The sequence below is a fragment of the Mastigoproctus giganteus genome, chromosome 3 (genome assembly GCF_048544385.1).
Source record: "Mastigoproctus giganteus isolate SK-2022 chromosome 3, ASM4854438v1, whole genome shotgun sequence".
Classification (NCBI taxonomy): Eukaryota; Metazoa; Arthropoda; class Arachnida; order Uropygi; family Thelyphonidae; genus Mastigoproctus; species Mastigoproctus giganteus.
Genome location: NC_143577.1, coordinates 58117712 through 58139606, shown reverse-complemented (window position 1 = coordinate 58139606; position 21895 = coordinate 58117712). Strand labels below are relative to the sequence as shown.

The following is a 21895-nucleotide window of genomic DNA, read 5'->3' as shown; positions in this document are numbered from 1 at the left end:
CCTCCGACCATAAACAGAAGATTCTTTTATTTACATATAAGGAAATAGAAGCTTTAAAAACTTCAAGAAAGTTAGTGAAGAATTTTGAGACAATACCAGCGCACAGAACTATAAAATCGTGGTTGAGAATTTATTACAAGCTTACCAAAATCTCGGGTGCAATATGTCTCTTAAAATACACTTCCTTCGCTTCCATTTAAACTTTTTTTTTTCCCAGATAACTTTGGACACGTTAATCATATCGTTTTCCTCAAGATATTGCTATCATAGAAGATTTATTTACTGCCACATGGTGGAAACTTGTGAGAATAGTGATTTGTCTCTTTGATGGGAAAACTCTGAGAACCTTTCTTATACAGAACAGGGAAAGGATAAAAGTACAATTATACCAAAACTACAATTAAGATTCATAATTTATATTTGCTTTATAAATAAATACATATAATAGGGAAAAGACAGAGTTCTTTCTAAAATGTATAGCAGGACATTTTTATCATTAAGAAAATCAAAGTGAGAATGCTGAGCCTCTTAAGAATTTTTTATAAAATTTAAAGAGCTCGTAAATATAGAAGTTATAAATATTAATGAATGCCATCCAACAGATGTTGTAGTAAGAAGGAATAAGATTAAATTAAAACAGTAAGATTTATAATTTATGATACGTAATGAGGTTACGCCGAATGACATGCGTTTTCTATAAAATTTGCATTTTGATGGTTTTTTTTTTTTTTTTTTTCTGAAGCATTACAATGGTCGTTGAAGAAATCCTATAAATTTCAATCAATAAACGTGAAGTTAAGAAAAATTAAATGTCATCTGGCAAAAATATTGCTCCATTTGCATTTTATATTGAAGCTTTTCTTGGAAGCTGGTGCTCTGTATGCATCTGTGGTGATTTAAGTAATTTTAGTGGCAGAAGGGCACGAAATGCTATTCAGACTTTAATGAAGCAAAACACGAGTAATTTCCAAAACCAGAGCGTTTATGAATAGCGATGGATGAATAGTTTTATCGAACCACGATTTACGTTAAACAATTTATCCAAAAAAATGCAGAAAAAAAATAAAAATAGCAAGTTTAAAACTTGTGCAGATAAAAGCCAGTGGAACAGAAATGTTCTCAGGGAGATAAAAGTTAAGAGTGGTCCCCGGTTCCATTATTATTTTATGACTCCAACTTGCATTCAAATTAGAAAAATTAACTACTGGAACACTAATACTGCAACCAAAATTAAATCTGTTTTTTTAACGAAACGTTTATCCAATGCATTCAAATAATACACACCAATTTCCAAATATTATGATGCGACAATAAATTACGAATACGCTTGAACTTGTAATCAGCCTTAAACCATATTTACTGTATTAAAGGCATACAGAAAATTCATTATAAAATTTAAATTAACCATAATATCTTCTCTCCACGTAAATATTGGTAAATAAAGTATTTTGCCGATGAACGGCATTCGTTGGTTGTCGCTAGAGGACGCCACGTGCATCAAATCGTCTGTCTACACACCACTAACTAGGGAGAAAAACAGTGGGCAACTCAAGATCAGTCAGTGCGCTTCCCACTCCAAACACAGTGATGGTGTTCACTCGAATTTATGATATTTGATTGTGTTATTCATATATCTAGGAACTCAGACACCAACAAGTCACATGTATGTTAGTACTCAGTACGTTACATTTCAGGTACAAATGTGATTTTCATTCGAATTTTTATTTCTCAGGTCAACTGCATCCTTTTTTTTTCCTTTTTCAGTGATTAATTGAAGTGAAAATAAATAAATAATTATCCAGTTACCAATTAATTACTAATTAATTAATATTCATTTACAAAAGTAATTTTATTCATATCACTGTACATACCTCTATAATAATTCACTCATGTTGAGTGAATATTACAAGAGTAATATTCACTCAACATTTTGTAATACATGTACACATTACAAATGTAATATACATTTAAATATCTACATTACATTTTGTAATGTAAATATTTAATAAAATTGAAACGCAACATTGCATGTCGCAGCCCTCCTGCGGTTTAAAAATATAAACAAATATTAACACGTAACTCCGATCGTAGTTTAAAGTCAACATTTTTGTAATGCGTTTTACTTATTTATTCCTGTATTTTGATAAAAATTGAAATAAAACATGTATTTCATTTCGGCTATGGTTAATATAATACATTTTTTATCTTGTTATTAAACCGAAAACAAAAAAAAAAAAAAAAAAAAAACTGACTCATCAAAATGCAACCAGTTATATGCGCAGACGGAGAACCGGAACTTTTTTTTTTTTTTTTTTTTAAAGCTGTCGGATTTCTAGTTGTCCAAATTTAATGAAATTTTGGGTATATTGCCAAGTCTTTCAAAAATAGCTTAATATAAAATATCATGAAAATCCATCCAACGAGAGTCGAGTTATTACTTGAAGACAGACAGACGGATGGACACACACGCAGATGGATGGACATGGTGTAGATAATAGGCGCTGTACGCATATGTGCGAACTCGCATAAAAACAAACAAATCCCGCAGATGTGAACTTTTAATTTTAAATAGTACACGCACAAACACTTGATATGAAAGATGCACGTAGTCACGCAGGCCTATTTGCTGTAAGTTACAAATAGAGCTATTACTACTGAGTTATGTGTCCCTTGGGTCATGCAGAAAATTGCAACTTCACTTCAACGAGACATCTAGAAACTGCTTTCCATTCCTGATTATTTATTAATCGAAAAGTATGGCTGTTCATATGAGAAGTGAAATAGGTGCTATTTTGGGAATGTGAGCTGTTTTCCAGCATGAAATTCTAACTCTGGAGAGCAATTTACGAAAAGGTTAATATCTCGGCGTTCCTGCAGAAAAATAAATTAAAAAAAACGTGTTTTGGTGTAGCGTTTGTGCAGCTTACTGTCAATATGCGAAGTGAGCCCCCTCAATTAACAATTTTATGATGGAATTTGTGTTTATGTTCTTAAAACTGGACAGTAAATATAGTTTGCTTAAAGAAAACGTCTTTCCCCTGTCTTGGCACTTAACCCCTTTGTAAATTCGTGGAAAGTAAAGCTGGAGATAAAAGGCGTGCAAATAGAATACACGGGACAAGTTGCAACGCTACGTAATATTTACTTCACGTATTCCAGGACCTCAGTCGATTTTTTCTTCGTTCGTAAATGATACGCGCTGAAAATATGCTAAAATGCACTTTATTTGACGCTACCATATCAGCGTATCATGTATCAACCCATCTCGTATGTCTGCCAAGGGAGTAGAAGCATATAAATGGCAAAATTTGCACACCGATGAGATGATACGTCCAGATCTTATCTAGATAAAGGTAGAGGTGGCCAAAGTAATATATCACTAGATGAGCAGCCGTGCTCTATATTAGTAACGCGGAATCCTGTTTAACATAACCCCTCCATCAGCACCTGTTCACGAAACGCTATTAAAAATATTCAGTTTTGCCTGGAAACTTCATATTTATTCAACTCTTTATCACTTCACTCGGGCAATGGTAAAATGATCCTCTGATGTTCCATAAACTATGCACTGTTTTGCTATTCTCAGCGTTATCTTTCTGTGGCTTCTTTGGAATGGCCAAACAAGGTTAAACCTCGAGGCTGGAATATCTCGCGCAGTTTGAGAAGATCCATTTCCTTTTACGTTTATGATATTGTTTTGTTCCCAAAGAAATAGCCGTTGTTTTGTCTATGCGGTGCTTTTTATTTTAGCTTTATGTATTCGGGTATTCATCTGATTTGAAATGTTAGTATTGTTTTCCATGGGTTACCTGACCTTTTCTCAAAAATCATAGTTATTCCACCATTAATGTTAAGGACATTAAAGAGATTAGCCAAATCTTCTCCACTTTGCTAATAGTTAACAATAATCTTCATTTATTATCAGAAGATTGTGTAGAATATGACGAGAGTCTTCATGCAGATGGAATGGGCAAGAAAACATGAATATCTTATTATGGGTGGCTTCAATCTGCCCCAGATGGATTGGAATAAGTGGAAGGGAAACTTACCTTCTGGGAAAAAATTTTATAAATTAACTAGATGATCATTATTTGTACCAGCATGTCAGAGACAATACTATGGGTGATAATATTCTTGACCTCATTACTCACGAAGCAGATGACATTACAGGACTTAAAATTCAAGACCATTAGCAAGTAGTGATCACGCAGTCGTAAGTTGGAAGATGAATAAAGATGTTGCAGTAGTTAAAGGTAAAAGCACAGGTTTTAATTTCAGACAGAGGGGACTTTGACAGTTTAAGGCCCTGTATGGCATCCATTAATTTGGCGAATTGCAGAGTGAGGAAGAATACGCTTGAAGTATGGAATACCTTTGAAGCAAAAATCACAGAAGCCTTGAATGCATACATACCATTAAGCAAATATTGCCGGCGGAAGATGTTGAAATGAATGAATGCGGAACCGGTCAAATAAAGCAAAAAAAAAAAAAAACAGATATCATGGGACAATAACAGAGCGATAAAAAGTACTGAAGCCTACAACAGCTGGTTGTCCCAGCTGTTGTAGGAGTCTTAGACAACCCAGCTGATGTTGCAAATGATTTCTGAGCAATGTAAAAAGACAACCAGGAAAGCCCATGGTATCCTATAAATGATTTATCGAACGTTATCCTGTAAAGCTCATGATCTCTGGTTCAATGCTCATGCATTGAACCATGGAGGCTAATTATGCGAGCATCACTAGACTCTGGGGAGATTCCCTTGGATTGGAAAAGTGCAAATGTATCTCCCATACATAAGGGTGGCTCTAAAAGTGAAGTTGGAAATTATCGACCTGTCAGTCTGACTTCAGTAGTAGGGAAAATCATGGAGGCAATGATCAAGGGTGGAATTCAGGATCATTTGGATCGAATTGAAATTCTCAAGGATACTCAGCATGGTTTTGTAAAGGGAAAATCATGTTTAACAAATCTGGTTCGCTATTTCGAAAGGGTCACTCACGAGCTGGATTTAGGGAATAATTTCGACATTGTTTATTTAGATTTCAGCAAAGCTTTTGACTCAGTCCCACATGAGCGGTTGCTTTATAAGCTGGAACAGGTTGGAATCACTGGGAAAATCCTTAGATGGATAGAAGGATGGCTTCAGGGCAGGAGGCAGAGGGTTGTGATAAATGGCTATTCCTCAGATTGGGTTGAGGTAAGAAGTGGGGTTCCCCAAGGATCAGTATTAGGACCACTGTTGTTTTTAATTTTCATAAACGACATTGATGAAGGGATAGAGGGCGTGATGTCTAAATTTGCAGATGATGTTAAAATTGGTAGAGTAGTTAATGATCACTGTCAAGCTGAGCTTCTTCAGAGAGACCTAGATAGACTTCAAGAATGGTCAGAAAAATGGCAGCTGTGCTTTAATCCAACAAAGTGTAAGGTATTACACCTGGGAAACAGTAATCCCAAAATAACTTATTCACTTGGTGGAGCTCAACTAAACCCAGTACTGGAGGAAAGGGACTTGGGTGTTACGATACGGTCAGACATGAAATTCTCTGAGCATTGTAAACAGGTTGCAAGGAAGGCCCATGGTGTCCTATCGATTATCTATCGAACTTTTGCAAGTAGAGATAGGGATAATCCCATTATATAAGGCTTATGTTAGACCACACTTGGAATACTGTGTTCAAGTATGGAGACCGCACCTAAAGAAAGACATCGAGCTTCTTGAAAGGGTGCAAAGAAGGGTAACTCGCTTGGTGAGATCGGCAAAAGGGCGTCCTTATGAAGAAAGACTTCGAATATGTGGGTTGCAGAGTTTGGAAACTAGACACCTTAGAGGAGATTTGATTGAGGTGTTTAAGGCTCTGAGAGGCATCAGTAAAATGAATGAGGACAAAATTTTCAAGATTATAAATGATGCTAGAACTAGGGGACATAAATTCAAGTTACGGGGGGAAATGTTTAGATTGGACTGCAGGAAGTTTTATTTTAGCCAGCGAGTTATAAATTACTGGAATAAGTTGCCTTCATGGGTGGTAGAGGCCGACAGTTTGGGGAAATTCAAAGGTCATCTGGATAGTACTTTCGGGTAAGGGAAGCGCATAGGATGATAGGTTTAATTTCCTTTTTTTTTTTATTAATTATTATTATTATTCAGGTTTTTTTTGTTTTTTTATCATTGTTTTGTTCGGATTTTTTTTTTTTTTTTTTTTTTTTTTTGGCTGGTGCAGCATAAGCCATAGGCTTTCTTGCACCATGCGGCCGTTACTAATACTAATACTAATCTCACTGTATAAGGTAATTGTAAGACCACCTTTGAAATACTCTTTTGAAGTATAGAGACCTCATCTGAAAAAAGATATTGAGCTTCTTGAAACGGTCCAAAGACGGACAACTCCCATGATGAGATTGGCAAAAGGAGGATCATAAGAGGAATAACTCTGATTACGTGGACCAGGCACCTCAGATGTGACCTGATTGACGTTCATAATCTCTGAGATGGGTTGGTAAAATGATTTGAAGGCGGAATTTTCACTGTTACGGAGAATTCCAGAACTCGGGGCCATAAACAGGAGGAAAGCAAATAATTTGTGTTTTCTTATCAACAGTTTTTTTTCTTTCTTTCTTCTACTCCTGTTTTTTTTTTTTTTTTTTTTTTTTTGACCAGTGCTGAAACGGTCTGTCTTCCTTTCACTATATGGCTATTACTATTGCCATATTGGTTTCTTTTAGAATGAAATTAAGAGGCCTATCTCGTCTGTTCAGACTAAATGGCAAATTTGGAAATACCATTTGTTTGAAAGTAGTGCAATACCAAGGTGACTTGTGGTGAAGCCAAATCAGTACAATACCAAGGCAACTCGTAGTTAAGGAGTTTATTTTGCTGTTAGCATTACGACTTTTGCATTTACTAGGAAGTTTAAATCCTGTAAACCACAAAAAGCATAGATTAAAATTTTTAATGAATTTCGTGGGTAAATAAACTTAGAACCATCGTAAGTGTATACACTTTTAGTATTCTGCTCTTCATTTGACTTGAATACTTTAGGAAAAATAGATGAACAATTTTATTAAAGAGAAGAAATATTCGGTCAGCGAAAAAATAAGAGAGAGAGAGAGAGAGAGAGAGAGAGAGAGAGAGAGAGAGAGAGAGAGAGAGAGAGCTAGGACAAAAAATCGTGTGACTGATTTGAATTTACTCTACTGTATCTAATATATGTGGCATACTAATAAGTAAATTATTCGAATTAATTACGTCTGAAAAAATTTCGGTTGCAAAGAAATAATCTTTCAAGATATTCTTACCATGCCAGAGACTCCTCGCAACATGGGGAGGAAATACCAGATTAAGAAGATCCACATTCTTCTTCCTCTCCTCTTCTACCGCTCTGTTGGCCTCTTGAATGCTATTTTTTAACTTGTCCATCCTTCGCTTCAAGCCGTCCTGAGCCCTCACCTGTTCCTCCATCAGAATGATGTCTCGCGTGGCGTCGTGTATGGGAATGTCCGATATGTACAGACCTCTGCTGGTCATTGCCTCTAGTCCGTCTACTACGGGAGACACCAGGAACAACAACGTGTCCGACTCACGACAGCTGATCATTTGACCTTTGAGCTCCATGCCCTGCAAGAAGTAGAGTACCAATCTTAAACACATTTAATTAAAACTACAAAGAACTTTTTAACTCTACAACCTTTTATAGTCCTTTCTTCAAATATAATTCTGAAGAGGGTTTTCTTGATAGTATTCTTATAACAATCATGTAAAGAAAACTCAAAGCCCCTTAATGCGACAGGTTTCGAGTTGACTATTTCTCATTACAATTAGATGGATCCTGAGGACAAAGTCCATCCAGCCTCGCCTAATCATAGATTTTATGCACTTTGGTTTTTCATTATACGCGTAAATAGATTACTGGCTACCTTTTAAAAACGCGACACTTCTAATTTACCACTTACCATTTCAGGCGCACTTTACATTCTTTGAAGGCGTTTCTTTGCATTTTCTTAGATTTCACCTAACAGCCACCTTCTCATAGCGATTTTCTTGGTTCAGTAGCTTCGTTCCTTATGTTGGGCGCCGTTTAAAAGCATTCTTATCGATCCTCCAATTGAACTACTCAACACTCCGCAGAGAAACTCACTGAAGTCCTTTGCATATCCTCTCGTGTGTCTGAATAATTCCACTAACAACTTCAGTATTGTGGAGCTGTTAGTGTTGAACCCTTGATTGGATTCCTGTCACTACGACTATAAATTATTCGGGGGATACTAAACTGCAAATCGAAAGCAATCAGTCATAGTTGGTTTTGTATCTAATCAAAGTTTGGCTCTTTATATATATATATATATATATGGTAATAAAGTGAAAATTTACTGCCGTTTCCCAACAGTTGTATGAGACATAGGCAAGAAACTTACCTACACGCTACTCAATTTTTGCACGTATTATTGCTGTATTTCTTTTAGGAAGAATTGTACACAGTTCAGCCAGATTAATAAAATCTGTAAAATGTAGACTGCGTGCACCGGTAAAAAGGGGAAATTCAGTAAAATATGAAGAATGGTTAAAATAGTTTTACTTGTCTGACACGTAGGGGGATCATCCACCCTCAGTAAGTAGGAATGTGTCAGATGACTGTGACCTATGCGGAGCCAAGCAAGAACAACTTCCTATCTTCTGACCCTGCGTAGATTGGACTGCCACTGCGTGATTACAGGCTTAACCATATATTGTTTATTTATGGCCTGTTTGTGCCAATAATTTTTCCATTTGAATATAATCTGGTGCGTATTATTTGCCTGTGGTCTGTATAGGGGACTGACAGGCAATGATTATCGAAAGGAGTGGCTGATTTGGCAGCAACATTGGCTAATTCATTTCCCCTAATCCCAATGTGGCTTGGGATCCAGCAGAACCGAATGTGAAATTCTGACTCACGTAGATAAAGGATCTGCCAATTCAGGACAGGACTGGATGAGGGTTACGCCTTACCGATAAAATAGCAATAACACACTCGACGAATCACTATATATTACATACCTTTGGTAACGGCTATTTTTAATGCATTCATGGACAATTTCTGTTGCATGAAACTGTGCAGTATATATGTTAGTTCCTTGCGGAATCATGTTGCATACTGTTTTGTGTGGAAGAACCGCAGTTGGCCCCAAATGTGTCTCCGACTTCGAGCTGCCCGTGTAGACTGGCAGGTAGTCAGAATAATGCATTTGATGTGATGCAAAGAGTTGCTGGTAAACTCTTTAATAGCCCATGGATTCGAATATCAAAAGGTAGGTTGGCGGCCCAAAGTGTGTTGTAGAGGTTTTCCCATTCTGATTCAAAAGCTGGTGCCCACGTAGAGTTGTCAAGAAGGAATTTTAATTTAAAAGCGTATTTTAGGGGCAAACTGCTTACGTCGAAAAGACAAAGATGGTTCGTTTGCTTCAACATAGGGACCTTTGATAGGAGAAGTGCGAAATTCTACAGTGGCGGTTCGAATGGTCTAGTGGTGAATTGGATGTAATCGTCGGAGTGCATTGCATACATCTGAGAACTACAATTGAGTTTGAAACGGACAAGAGCTCGGTAGAGACGAAGAAGGGTACAGCGACATGCACCCCGATGAAGTTGACGAAATTCACGAACGATGTTAGGCTCTTTGACACACCTTGTCCTAAGTTGACGAATGTGTTGGAGAAATGCCAGCTTCTTGTCAAAAATTAGTCCTAAGAATTTAGCTTCTGCTACCACTGGGATTTTGCTTTGTCCAAGCCTTAATTCTGGGTCAGGATAAAGATTAAGTTTGCGACAAAAGTGTACACAAACGGTCTTTTGTGAATAAAACCTGAACCCATTAGCCAATGACCAAGATGTAAGATAATCAATGACTTCTTTTCCGTTGCCTTTCAATGACCCTCCCTCCGTGGGCAGGAGCAGCAGTGCGTAGCACACGCTTCTTGATAGACCGGGGTTCGAGCCCATGATTACCAAATACGGAGAATGCGGAAAGGTCAGGGAATGACCACCGCATATCCCGGAGCAATATGGCCTTAGTTGCTAATGCTCCTAAAAACCAAATAACAATGACCCTCATATTGCATTAATGGCAAAATGTCCCAAAATCATCAACGTGGCGGAGGGGGGGGCATTGTTTGCCGTTGGATAAAAGTTATTCTGTTATAGGGTTTCTCCGTAGCCGAGTGGTCAGGAGCGGGAGTGCATTAGCACACGCTCTTTGAGTAGACCGGGGTTCAAGCCCCTGACTGCTGAATTCGGTCGATCTGCCAACCCGCACTGGACCAGCGTGGCAGATTATGGTCCATTTCCCTCAGCATGAATTGTTGAGGAGGCTTCCATCCTGCAGTGGGTTGATAATGGCTGCACTTTAGGGTTTAATTTAATTGCAAAAAACGGGACGCGCGTAGTATGGATCTTTGAGGACTTCCTCCTCTTTGCAAAATACTAGAGAGAAAGAGAGAGGGAGCGGATCCTAAACGAACTTGAAATCAGCAATTTAAAAGAAAGTTTTAATGAAGATTGGTATTGGTAAAGTGTAAAGTGTATTGATGTCTAACGGCACCAGGGGTTTCCCCCATCTCCACGTTGCTTTCATTGTAGGTGTACCAGTTCACTGGGAAGGCCAGAGATTTAAAAGTGTGTGGATTTTGTATATGTGTAGTGTTGTGTATCGTTGTTCATCTGGCCGTTTAGCCGCTGGACCCCTACTGAGGCCCAACGTTGTCCACACTTGGCCTCGTGGAGGCAGACCAGGTACACAGAATGAAGTTTTACTCTGGCAGGCCCTGCCACCTAGTTTCCTGAGATTTCAGTGACTAGGGCCTTAAAAAAAAAAAAAAAAAAAAGACTCGGTAGGGATGAGCGCTGGAATTAGAAAAGCCAATTGAGGTGTATGCGGTTTAATTTGGACCGAGTTAAGTTTTTGCAGTTTGTGTGGGGTTATACGCTGGCGTATTAACCAGAGTAGGGGGGGAGACTGAAGGCTGGGGGAAAAAGACAGAAGTATGGGGACGATAGAGAAGGCGACCCCAGGATTTTCAGTGAGACAGGCCCAAGCCCCACCAGGAGAAGAATCAGGGTTAGCAGGGGTGGAGAGGAGACAAGACTGTCTCCTCCTCCCCACCAGGGGAAAGGGAATAAAGGTACCAGGCAAGGGAGCCCGGTACAGATCGCCATCAGGCATTGACAGTTGTGAGTACGTGGGGGTACCAAGCGATCTGAACTGGATCTTCTTTGGTGTTCTTTTTCAATGTAGGAGTCAGATCCCAGTCGCAGGGTCATACGTGAATCAAGTCCTGTGTCAGGTTGTCTCTGGTTCAGACGTAGGTCTTCCTGGTTGTCAGTTCCCTCGTGAACAAGGCTAAATGATGGTCATGTTCGTAGTTGTCGGTACAGTTTTCTTGTGTATTCCAGTTTTCTCTAGTCCTGGTTTTGGGATTCATCATCAGCTTCTGGGTGCTGTGCATGGTGGTTTGCTATAAGTGCTCGCCTTCTAGCAAAGAGTTTCTGTGCAAAAATGGTAAGGGCTTTGTATGCTTGTTCCGAGTCGAGAAGATGCTGTTCCATGTTCTGCGGGAAGTAGGTGATAGCAGTGGTGAGCCTGCATCGCAGGTCCTCATACTGGTCGCAGTCATACATGAGATGTTGTCATGTTTCCTCGTGGCCACAGAGGCAACGGGGATCCTCAGTGATTCGTGTGGGGTTCGGAAGTTTTGCATTAAATGGCCCGTGCCCTGTGAACAGAAAAGTGACGTGGACACCTGGTTGGAACCAACTCGGGAGTTTTGGAAATACTCTGTTTACGCTAGGGAGGAACTTCTTGGTGATTTCCCCTTTAGTGGATTCTGTCCACCGATCCTGCCATTCCTGTCGGGGGTGGTCAAGCAATCTGGTTTTTCAAGCTTCCTGTTGTTGGTGAGATCCAACGTGAAGTTTAGGACAGTGCACGGTATTTCTTTTGCCATATTATATGTCAGGGCGCATCTGATGATTTCCAAGTCCAGCGGGAGGACTCCGGCCGGAACCTGGAGTGCGTGCGTGCTGACTGTGGAGACAGCTCGTGTGATTGTCAGAATTATTGACCGCTGGATGCTGTCCAACATTCTTCTATTTACCACTGTGGTTACCTTTTTGTACCAAACTGGTGAAGCATATGTGATGACTGGGATGGTATTGGTATTTTTGGGCACAAGGGCTTTTAATGAAGAGAGGTTGTCTCTAAGACCAAAGTTATAAAGGTCTTTCAATATGCCAAATCGCCAGGCTGTATCGTACGCTTTATCGATATTAAAGAAAACTGCTATCAGATGCTCAGATTATAAAAGAATCAGGGCTGTCCCTTTCCAGTCTGATTAAATGATGCAAAGTGGAACTCTTTCTTTGGAAGCCGCACTGTGTCCTGGAAAGCAGAACATTAGTTTCCAAATACCACATAAGGCTAGTATTAACCATTCATTCCAGAACCCTGCACAAAAAAAGACTATTTATTAACGTCACCAGGAAAGTAAATTCATCTACCCATGTGTTTTGTGTCTGCAAATTGCGTATGGTCTCTGGTCGATTTGCCTGCTTTGATGGGTGAAAAACCCCGGGTTCCGGGAAAAAAAAAAAAACCTTGCTGTCTACGCCTGAGACCGACTAATTCAGCCCCCTTAAACGTTCCTCATTCCATCGACGGGATTCAAACCCGGGCCTTTTCCAACCGGTGTGGGAAGGACAGTGACGATACCAGTGTGCTACCCGCGCAGACTAGGACTTTGCGCAAAATCATTATATTAGGGCAATCCCATCATTTCTTGCATATGTGTATTATGTCTGTAAATTGCGTGTGTTCCCGGTCGATTTGCCTGTTTTGCTGGACGAAAAAATCCCAATTGCTGTTGAGGGAAACCTTGCTATCTACGCCTGAGATGCAAGGCGTAGATAGATTGGCTGAGTTAGTCTCAGCCACGGAGTGAAAAAAGCCCATTAAAGTTCCTCGCGTCATCGATGGGATTCCAACAGGGCCTTTTCGACCCTATGGAAGGGAGGACGATGACGATGCCACTGTGCTAAACGCGCAGACTAGCAGCTTGCACAAGCAGCTTATCAGAGCAATGGGACCATTATTACTTGGATTTTCTGGATATTTTCCTGCCTTGGAAAGGCAAGGACAATTTCCTTCGTCAGGAATCCGGAAATTCTTTGTGAATAAAGATTCTATTAAATAAAATTAAAAGATAATCCTGAGATTGTGGTGCGATTTTTATTTTATTATTATTTTTTTTTTTTGTTAGTTGTTGGCGCATCGTCTTCTGTGGCCATAATGCACCTCCCAAAGTTTTTTCACTACTCTGATCCAGAGCCAGAAGCGGGATTCGAACCCGCGACCTTTGGGTTGTTAGGTAGGTACTTTACCCACCCGGCTAGCCCGAACAGCACTTTCTCGTGTGAGAAAGCGTGTTGCACTTAACTCTGCATGTGTAAAGGGCTTGTTATATGGCCCAAGCCTTTTGAAGAGAAGTTTAATGGACATTTTTCACTTTTCTCTTTCATGGCCAAGAACCCTGGGGGGGATGATATTACTGTACAGATTTTTCGTTTCCCCTACAGAATTTAAGTGCAGTTCAATCTGTAATTGGCCATCCATTGTGCTCGAGATCACTGAAGGGCATGGTGGATATTTTCCCTTCATTTTTCCGGATCTTATCCCAGAATACCTTTTGAGCTAGCAGCCTGAGTTATGAAGGAAGTAAACTGAATCGACAGAGTAAACTCTGATGTCGAATATAGCGTGCTTTGGTACGTGCACGTTTAAATTATATTAAATTTTCAGTCTTGGGATATCAGCGGAATAGTTCGCCTTATCAAACTTCCACTGACTCATCCTTTATAGTTGGAATGGTGATTTTTCAGAGATAACAGATATCACAGAGAAGTGATCACTCCCATAGGGATATTGGTCAACCTGCCATGTGAACAAAGGGAAGAGAGTAGGGAGCAGGTGCAGAGATTAATGGCCGTAAACGTACGGGTAGGCATGTGGAAAAAGGTGTTTATTCCCTCATTAAGGAGAGAAAGCTCGTTATTTTCAAGCATGTACTCTATTTTAAAGCCCCCTCATTAATGTCTGCACTACTCCAGAGGGTATTATGTGCTAATAAAAGAATAGAGACAGGCAATTTCTCGCAATGAGATGATCAAGGTCTGTCTGGGAGATGTTGATCGCAGTTAGCAAATGTACCGAACAAACTGTGAGAAGAAACCCTACAAACAGGTAATAGCAACCTCCTCTCTACGTTGATTGTTAGAGAGAGACATATCTGAGGGCAAATGACATTACGTCGTCATTTGCCCTCAGATATGTCTCCTGCAAACAAAGAAACACTGACTTATGCCAACGGAGTAGAGCCTTAATGTTATCAACGTTCCAGCGGAACCTATGATAGTTCCACTGTATGAATTTGGCCACTATTTTGGCTTTGTGGGTCCGTCAGAGGGCTTCCGAAGAGTTGAGGACTGTGCTTTCTTAGTCTTGGATTTATCCTTTTGGGAAGTATGGACGTTGTTCAGTGTCCATATATTCGAGCACATAAAGTTCCAGACCGCGTCGTAATTTTCTTTCTCCTCAGTTATCAAAAAATCATTCATTGCCAGAATTTGACTCACTTCTGGTATCCCCCATCCCTCATGTACGAAAGTAGATGCAAAATACCTATTCAGCTTGTCCGCAACCTGAGCAGGATCGTCAGCAGTTAAACCTGTTACGTATCAAGTGCATCGATGTGATTCAACCCCTTCCTTCCATTGCCGATATTACTCAGGAAGTCTTTGCTGCTTTTCTTGGAATTCTTTGTCGATACTTCTTGTAATTATCCTAACTTGCCTGACTTTCTTCGTAACTTGATTGCAACTTATACAATAAACAGCGTCCATATATGTATTCTTCCGCGATGAATTCGCAATAAAGTTGCACATCTGCATTCTATCATAAAATAAATTCTACTACTCCTTACTAATACAAATAAATGCCCGGTTTTTGTGAACATAAATGATCGTTTATTGGTCTTGAGGTCAAACTGTGAGTGGTCCAGCTTATGGAGAACGAGGTACTTACTGGTTTCAGCAATTCGCAGATCGGTCTCGAATTTCTTGTTGTTGTTGTGTTTTAATCATAGAAAGGGTCTGTTAAAAAAGTAACTGCGTGGAGAAGCTCTGGGAATTAGCGTATATCTTTTGCAAGATGATATAGTAAAGAATTGGTATTATCCATTCAGTGGAAGGAACACACAGACTTTTGCTGCACTAGCCAAAATAAAATAAACAAACACGTTTCCCTCCTCAGGTAGGTTTGAATTTCTCCAATCTATTATCCTCAACAACTTACGGAGGTAATTTATTCAAGTAATTAACCCCCCGCTGGTTAAAAGAAAACTTCGTACAATCCAGTGTAATCCTGGTATAATTTAAATTTATGGTCCCTAGTTAATTAAAAATAAAAAACCGAATATCCTTAGCCAAAAAGAAAATGAATAAGTCACGAGGCGCCAAATTATTCAGACACGAGGGAAGTTACGTATAACCGAAGTACATTAAGAATGCTTGTTTTCTTTTGATAGGAAGACCAGACAACGCTTTCGACCTGATTATTGTTATTATTAGAGTATTATTATTGATTAATTCTATAGTGTGATTTAGGGCTAAGATTTAGGTAAACTTAGAAGCTGCATCACTTTAGAGCAGTGGTGTTTAACGTAGGCCATAACACCCACCAGTACATTCGCCAGTGAAATGGTGAGCGTTCAAGATCTCATCAAATGCTGTAACCTTAATACCGAAAAACAAAATTCTACAAATAAAAAATGTTATGACATGTTGGTTGGTGTAGCATTTTAGGCGCATCAGTGACGTGCCGTATATTATGTCTGTAAATTGCGTATATTCTGCGGTGGATTTGCTGTTCACTGGACGAAAAAGCAGATTTTTCGGGAGAAAAAACCATGTTATCCTCTTCTGAGACCGATTAAGTCAGCCACGGTTTGAAAAAAGACCAATAAAAATTCCTCGCGTCATTGATAGGATTCGAACGCAGGTCTTTTCCAGCCGGTATGGAGAGGATGGTGGATCCTACCGACTGTGCTACAAGGGCAGCTTAATGATGCGCTCCCAAATTCTCAAATGAGAGATGATGTCCAACCTACCTTTTGACTCAAAATGGCGACACTGGAGAGCCGATGTCATTACTCTGCTATATCCAGCGGTCAGTTAGTAAGCAGAATTCAGCAAGAGTGCTATCATCCATTGACTTCTTTACCATTACAAGTTTTGTGGAATTATACGCTTTCTGGTTGGAGTATTTAAATATTTTAATGCTTCACATGCTTAGAATATTACGTATAAAAACATAAAATGGAAAGCAACTGATTCTACCGGGCAAGTAATACTCATTAACACAGTTACTGATAAATTCTTTTTATTCAAATAAAACGTGCTGCAAAAAAAAAAGTTTTTCCAGTTTCCGGAACTACGCACCATTGAAGATAATCGTACAGTTGAAAACATTACAGGTTTATAAATCACCTTTATGCCCTTATAATTAATATGAAGGTTGTTTTCGTAATGTAATAAACTTAAAAATGGACGCATGGACAATTATTCTTAAATAACTAAGAAGAGAACGAATGTCAACGATTATTTTGTTTAACATCATATAGCAACTTTATGTCAGGAATAAAGGAAGACAATTTTATCTTTAAACCACCGATACATCGTAAACATTAAATATCTTTGGATAGCGCAACCGGGGCTCGTTGCATGACTACCACCTGCGTCTGATCTAAATCCCTTTGACTTATCTGTGAAGTCATTTGAAGGCAAATATTTATACAGCAGAGCAATTGGTACTAACAGGATTTGTGGAGGACTTTTAGATGATTAAAGCCGGGACTTTCTGAAGCATTCTGTTAGTTAAGCGATATGCACTTTGAACGTTAAATTTACTTTAATTAAACTCTTAAACTGTTGTACAAGTATATTCATTGGCTAAAAAATTAGAAAGATTCTGCAATTGGCGTCAACAGATAACTAAACGATATGCAAATGAAAGCTGTCATATGGTATGATCATAAGAATATCAGATAAATACTGTACGCGTTCTTGATGCTATTATTCAATCAGGTTACGGAGAACAAGGTGATCATCCGGATTTTCAGAAAGATGTTGGAGTGCGTTGGAGCCAAAATTGAGATAAACAAAGGAAATCACTTGTCTGTCGAAAGCGGCTGCCTCACATTGACTAGAAGACTAAAGGAGAATGCAGCTCTAAAAAGAAGAAATACCGCAGGAAGTCGGTACTCGAAGAACGAGACAGTAGCAACTTAAAGCGAATTTCTAGTGTGCAGAAAATGACTGAAAATTTCAATTTAGGGAAAGAATGAACCGTTTCCAATGAAATATGCGGCGGGAGTTGAAGAATATGGAATTTGGTAGTCGTGGGTCTATACAAGAGCCACTTCTTTTTGTAAAAATCGAAATATTCGACTGTAGTGGTACGACCAACTCCAAGGCTAAACTGCGGAACAGTAGAAAAGGATCATGTGGTTGGGGTTTCTATTTATAATTTTTTCTACCAATGGTATGGAGTGATCTCATGAAGCCATGCATCTAGACTGTCTCGAGTACACTACTCAAGTGGCTGGAGCCGGTAAAATGGTATGTTCTGTTGGTATGGACTTTGTCTACTCATACTTTGAGAAGGTCGTGTTACTTCCAATTATGTTTCCCTCTTTTCGGACAACTTCAATCTGCGATGCTTCATTTCTACGCGGATTGCAATGGAATATTTCAAGACGACAGTTCAACTATCTACCGCGCAAAAATTGTATCTGAATGGTTCGAGGAATATTCCTAAACTTTCCAACATCTATATTGGTCGCCCAGTTCTGAAGATCTCAATCCAATTGAGAATGTCTGGGATATATTTGAAAGGGCAATTCGGCTTAATTCTCTGTCGATCACAATACAGCAACTGAAAATTCCTAATGGAGAAAATATTTTAGAATAATTTTAATACAAAATTAAGTTTTTGTTAAGTTTTATATTCAGTTTTCTGTTCTTTCCATGCTATGTTAGATCAGGGATTTCTGACCTATGAATCGCCATTCCTTTTAGAGAGGAATGCCGCGATTCTCTTAAATAAATTGAAATTTATTCTAACACAAGCATATTTTTTTGCACTTGGTGTGATGGATTGAAGTCTGCACATTCGAGAGCACGAATTTAACTTTCAATCGATTAACTCTAACTGCGAATTTGACTTTGAGAGAATATGCTACTTTTCTACCACCAAAACTTATTTTGGAAAACTAGTTGTTGGGTTTTATAGCATCGGCAACTAACTCCATGTTGCTCCGTGTACATTTTCTGTAAATTGCGTGTGTTCCGAGGTCGATTTTCTGTTTGCTGGATGAAAAAGTGGATCGCAAAGTTCATTTCCCATACTTAAGTTATTATTAAGAGAGAACTGTAATATCTTGATATTACAAACTGGAGAAAAGTAGAATTGTTTCGTAGGACATTTAACTATTAAAACATTTAATTATTATAGTAGTTTATTAGAATAAAATAAATGTACGCAGTTAATTATATTTCAGCCGTGTTCAAAATATTTCCTAAATTAACTGAATTTTGTTTTCTTTTTCTGTGATTATCACAATTAAGTACTAATATTGTAACTTCATAGAACACTTGATAATATTCTTTAGTTTGCGTTCTATAAACTTAACCGTTAAGTTAATCACAATTGTAATATTATTTCTTTTTCCATACAAATTGTATGTAAAAAACAAATAATAATTGCCGGATTTCTATTTTTCCGATTTACTGGGGTCTCTCTGTTTCATGTGGACGGACGAATGGACAGTTGAAGAGGTTTGGTCCAATTCCTTCAGCGATAGTTAGCTGATTTCGGGAGGGGGGGAATAGGGTTTTCCCCATTAGTTATTCCGAGTTTTTTTAAGCCACACAGCATACAAATCGGCCTGCGAACACACTCTCCCACACACAAACCACTACAGTAGTGCCAATTAAATCCGATATCACATTTAATGCAATATGTTTGGGTGCGCACGTTCTCGTTGTAAAAATTATCTGTTCACGTTTTCTGATCCCTTGACGAAGCGGGACGAAGGCTTCACTGCGAAGAAGTTAAAGATTACCAGTAAGGAGAAATTCGCTCTTTGTTCAGAGAGCAGACATCGGAACTTCCATACCAAAAATAAATAAATACTGTAATGATATAATTCACATAACAGTCTCGCCGCCAGCGACGTGACAGATTCACGTCACTGTTTCTAGCAAACAGAAAATCGAACATCAACGATCCTATTCCTGTGCCAGTAAATTTCAGCACAAGGGCAGAAACTGCAAACACAGCCTATTTTTCAGTATTTCAAAAACATTTACAACACTAAACGAGAATAAAAGTTATTTATTATTTTCCTTAGCCTAAAAGAGAATAATAACAACTCATATTTCTGTATCAGTGCTAAATATTATTCTGGAGAGAGATCATTATAAAAAAAAAAACCTCTACTCGGCTCATCCCCCATCCTCCCTAATAATATGTCTAATTCTTCCCAATAAATTAGTTTCTGTCTGACAAAGAGTGAGAAATACCATGATCATTAAATTCACTGAATCCAGTTAAAGCTTTAAACACTCCAATCAGATCTCCTCACAAGTACTTCCAACTGTTGCGATTTTCATAGTTGAAGTCTTTTGTGGCAAGAACATAAAGGTAGTCCTTTGTGTTCTTGACTAATCTTGTTACTCCTCTCTCTCTCTCTCTACACCCGTTCCAAGAGACCACATCTTTCTTAAATGTGGCTTCCAGACCTGGATGCGGTATTCAAGATGCAGCCTAACCATTGTTTAGATGTGATTATTCCATTGCCTTATACAATGGGATAATTTGTCCTTGTTGACAAAATTCTTGTATATCATTGGCAGAATCCAACTACCATAGCAGCCTATCTGCGCTGCTCAGAGAACTTCATGTCGAATTGTACAATTTCCCATAAATCACTGCGTTCTCTACCGCCTTGATTATAGTACCGCCTAATTGGTATGTTATTCTGGGATTACTGCTGCCCATGTGCAGTACATTGCATTTATCAATGTTAAATCTCATTTGCGACTTCTCAGGCCATTTGTCTAATTTTTCTAGGTCTTTTTGCAGTAGTATGCTTTGATTCTTGTCATTGACCATCCTGCCAACTTAGTAAGCTTAATATGCCTTCATCGATATAGTTAATAAATACTATAAGTAGTTAGCGGTCCATCACTGAACGCTGGAGAACTCTGCTAATAACATTAGTCCAAGAAGAGCAATGTCCATTTATAACCATCCTCCGTCTCTTCTGCCACTCAACTGTCCCTTCATCCATAGCAGTCACTTGCCTTTAAAGCCACACTACTCCAAATTTTATAACAGTCTTTCTTTGTGGAACAGTCAAAAGCTTTACTGAAATCTAAATATATGTTGTGAAAATTATTATTTGTATCCTGCGTCATAGTCGTTAATCACACCGATCAGACAGGATCAACCTCTTAACAAACCCATGCTCTTCTTTCTATATAATTCCATTCCTATTAAGATGAACCTGCAATACTTCTTTAACCACTGGCTACATTATTTTCCCTGGAACAGACGTCAAGCTTACAGACCATTGTTCAAGTCGCCCTTTGATCCCTCTTTGTGAACAGAAGAGACATTTTCACACCACCAATCTATAGGAACCTTCCCTGTACCCACAGATACCATCGTCATTATGGCGAAAGGCTTGCTTACCTCTTTTCTGCTTTTTTTAATATAACTGGCTGGATCTCTACATCCCCAGGTACTTTATTTACTTTTACTTCAGAATTTTTCCTTCCACTTTCTTCTCGATTATAACAAAACGATTTAGGGCTCAATTATAAATTGGTGAATGTGTACTCCAGACGTACTCTGCCACTGGAGTTAACAACCGCAAAAATTCTTCATGCGTGAACAGAGAAGTTTATTCAAACTTTTTGTGCTAGTCTGGAAGACAGTTTTATTGGTTGGGAAGACAGTTTATTAGAGTTATGTAGAGTTTTATCCTGCTCAACTGAAGCCTTTAAAAGCGAAAATAGAAAAACTGTTCATAGCGGGGTGTTTTAAGTTTGTTTTAGCCTCTGGAACTGAGAGTTTAGTTCGAAATAAAGGGATTAATGAAATCTAGAATCTTCATAAATGAGTGTTGTCATAGGACTATATTATAAACGAGGGAATAAGAAAACCTCTTGGGTAAATACAATCCATTCAAGGAGAAGTGAAGCAAATTGAAGTGTATGGGCGTGTAGAAAGGATAGGAGAAGGGAGATTAGCGAAAACGTTATTCAGAGCAAAAATAAATGGCAATAAGTCTAGATGCAGATCAAGAGGAAGGCAGATCGATGATGCTAAACAAACACTAGAAGAAAGAAAGGTTTGCTCTGGCCTGGCTAAAGATATAACAAGAGATACGGTAGGATGGAGGAAAAATAGTTAACAGAACGCTGATAGTCAAGAAGGACTGATTTTCTATTATGGTAGCGACCTGTCTACCCACTGGGTATAACAGATTTGGACAATGACGATGAATAAATCTTTCTCTGCTGTCTTTTCACAGCAAATATACTAGAATTTATGTAGAGAATATTTTTGTAAAATAAATATAAAATCTGTTTATTGTTTAGCTTACTGTACTTTAAAGGTAAAGCATAACTTAGCATGTTTAGCTGAGCACGACTTAGCATGAATTATTGAGTTAAACCTAACAATATACGACTTTAATTTACCCTTAATTACACAGCTCGACAAAATAAGAGAACAAA

At 38.6% G+C, this 21895-nt stretch overlaps 1 protein-coding gene across 1 annotated transcript in view; it reads right to left on the bottom strand.

Annotated features, from left to right (window-relative positions):
- Positions 1 to 21895, bottom strand: part of LOC150088040 (head-specific guanylate cyclase-like) — a 181627-nt gene that overhangs the window by 20884 nt on the left and 138848 nt on the right. The window contains exon 5 of the mRNA XM_090369990.1: positions 7303 to 7621. Within this exon, the coding sequence (XP_090226116.1) occupies positions 7303 to 7621 (319 nt within the window). The remainder of the gene's footprint in view (positions 1 to 7302; positions 7622 to 21895) is intronic.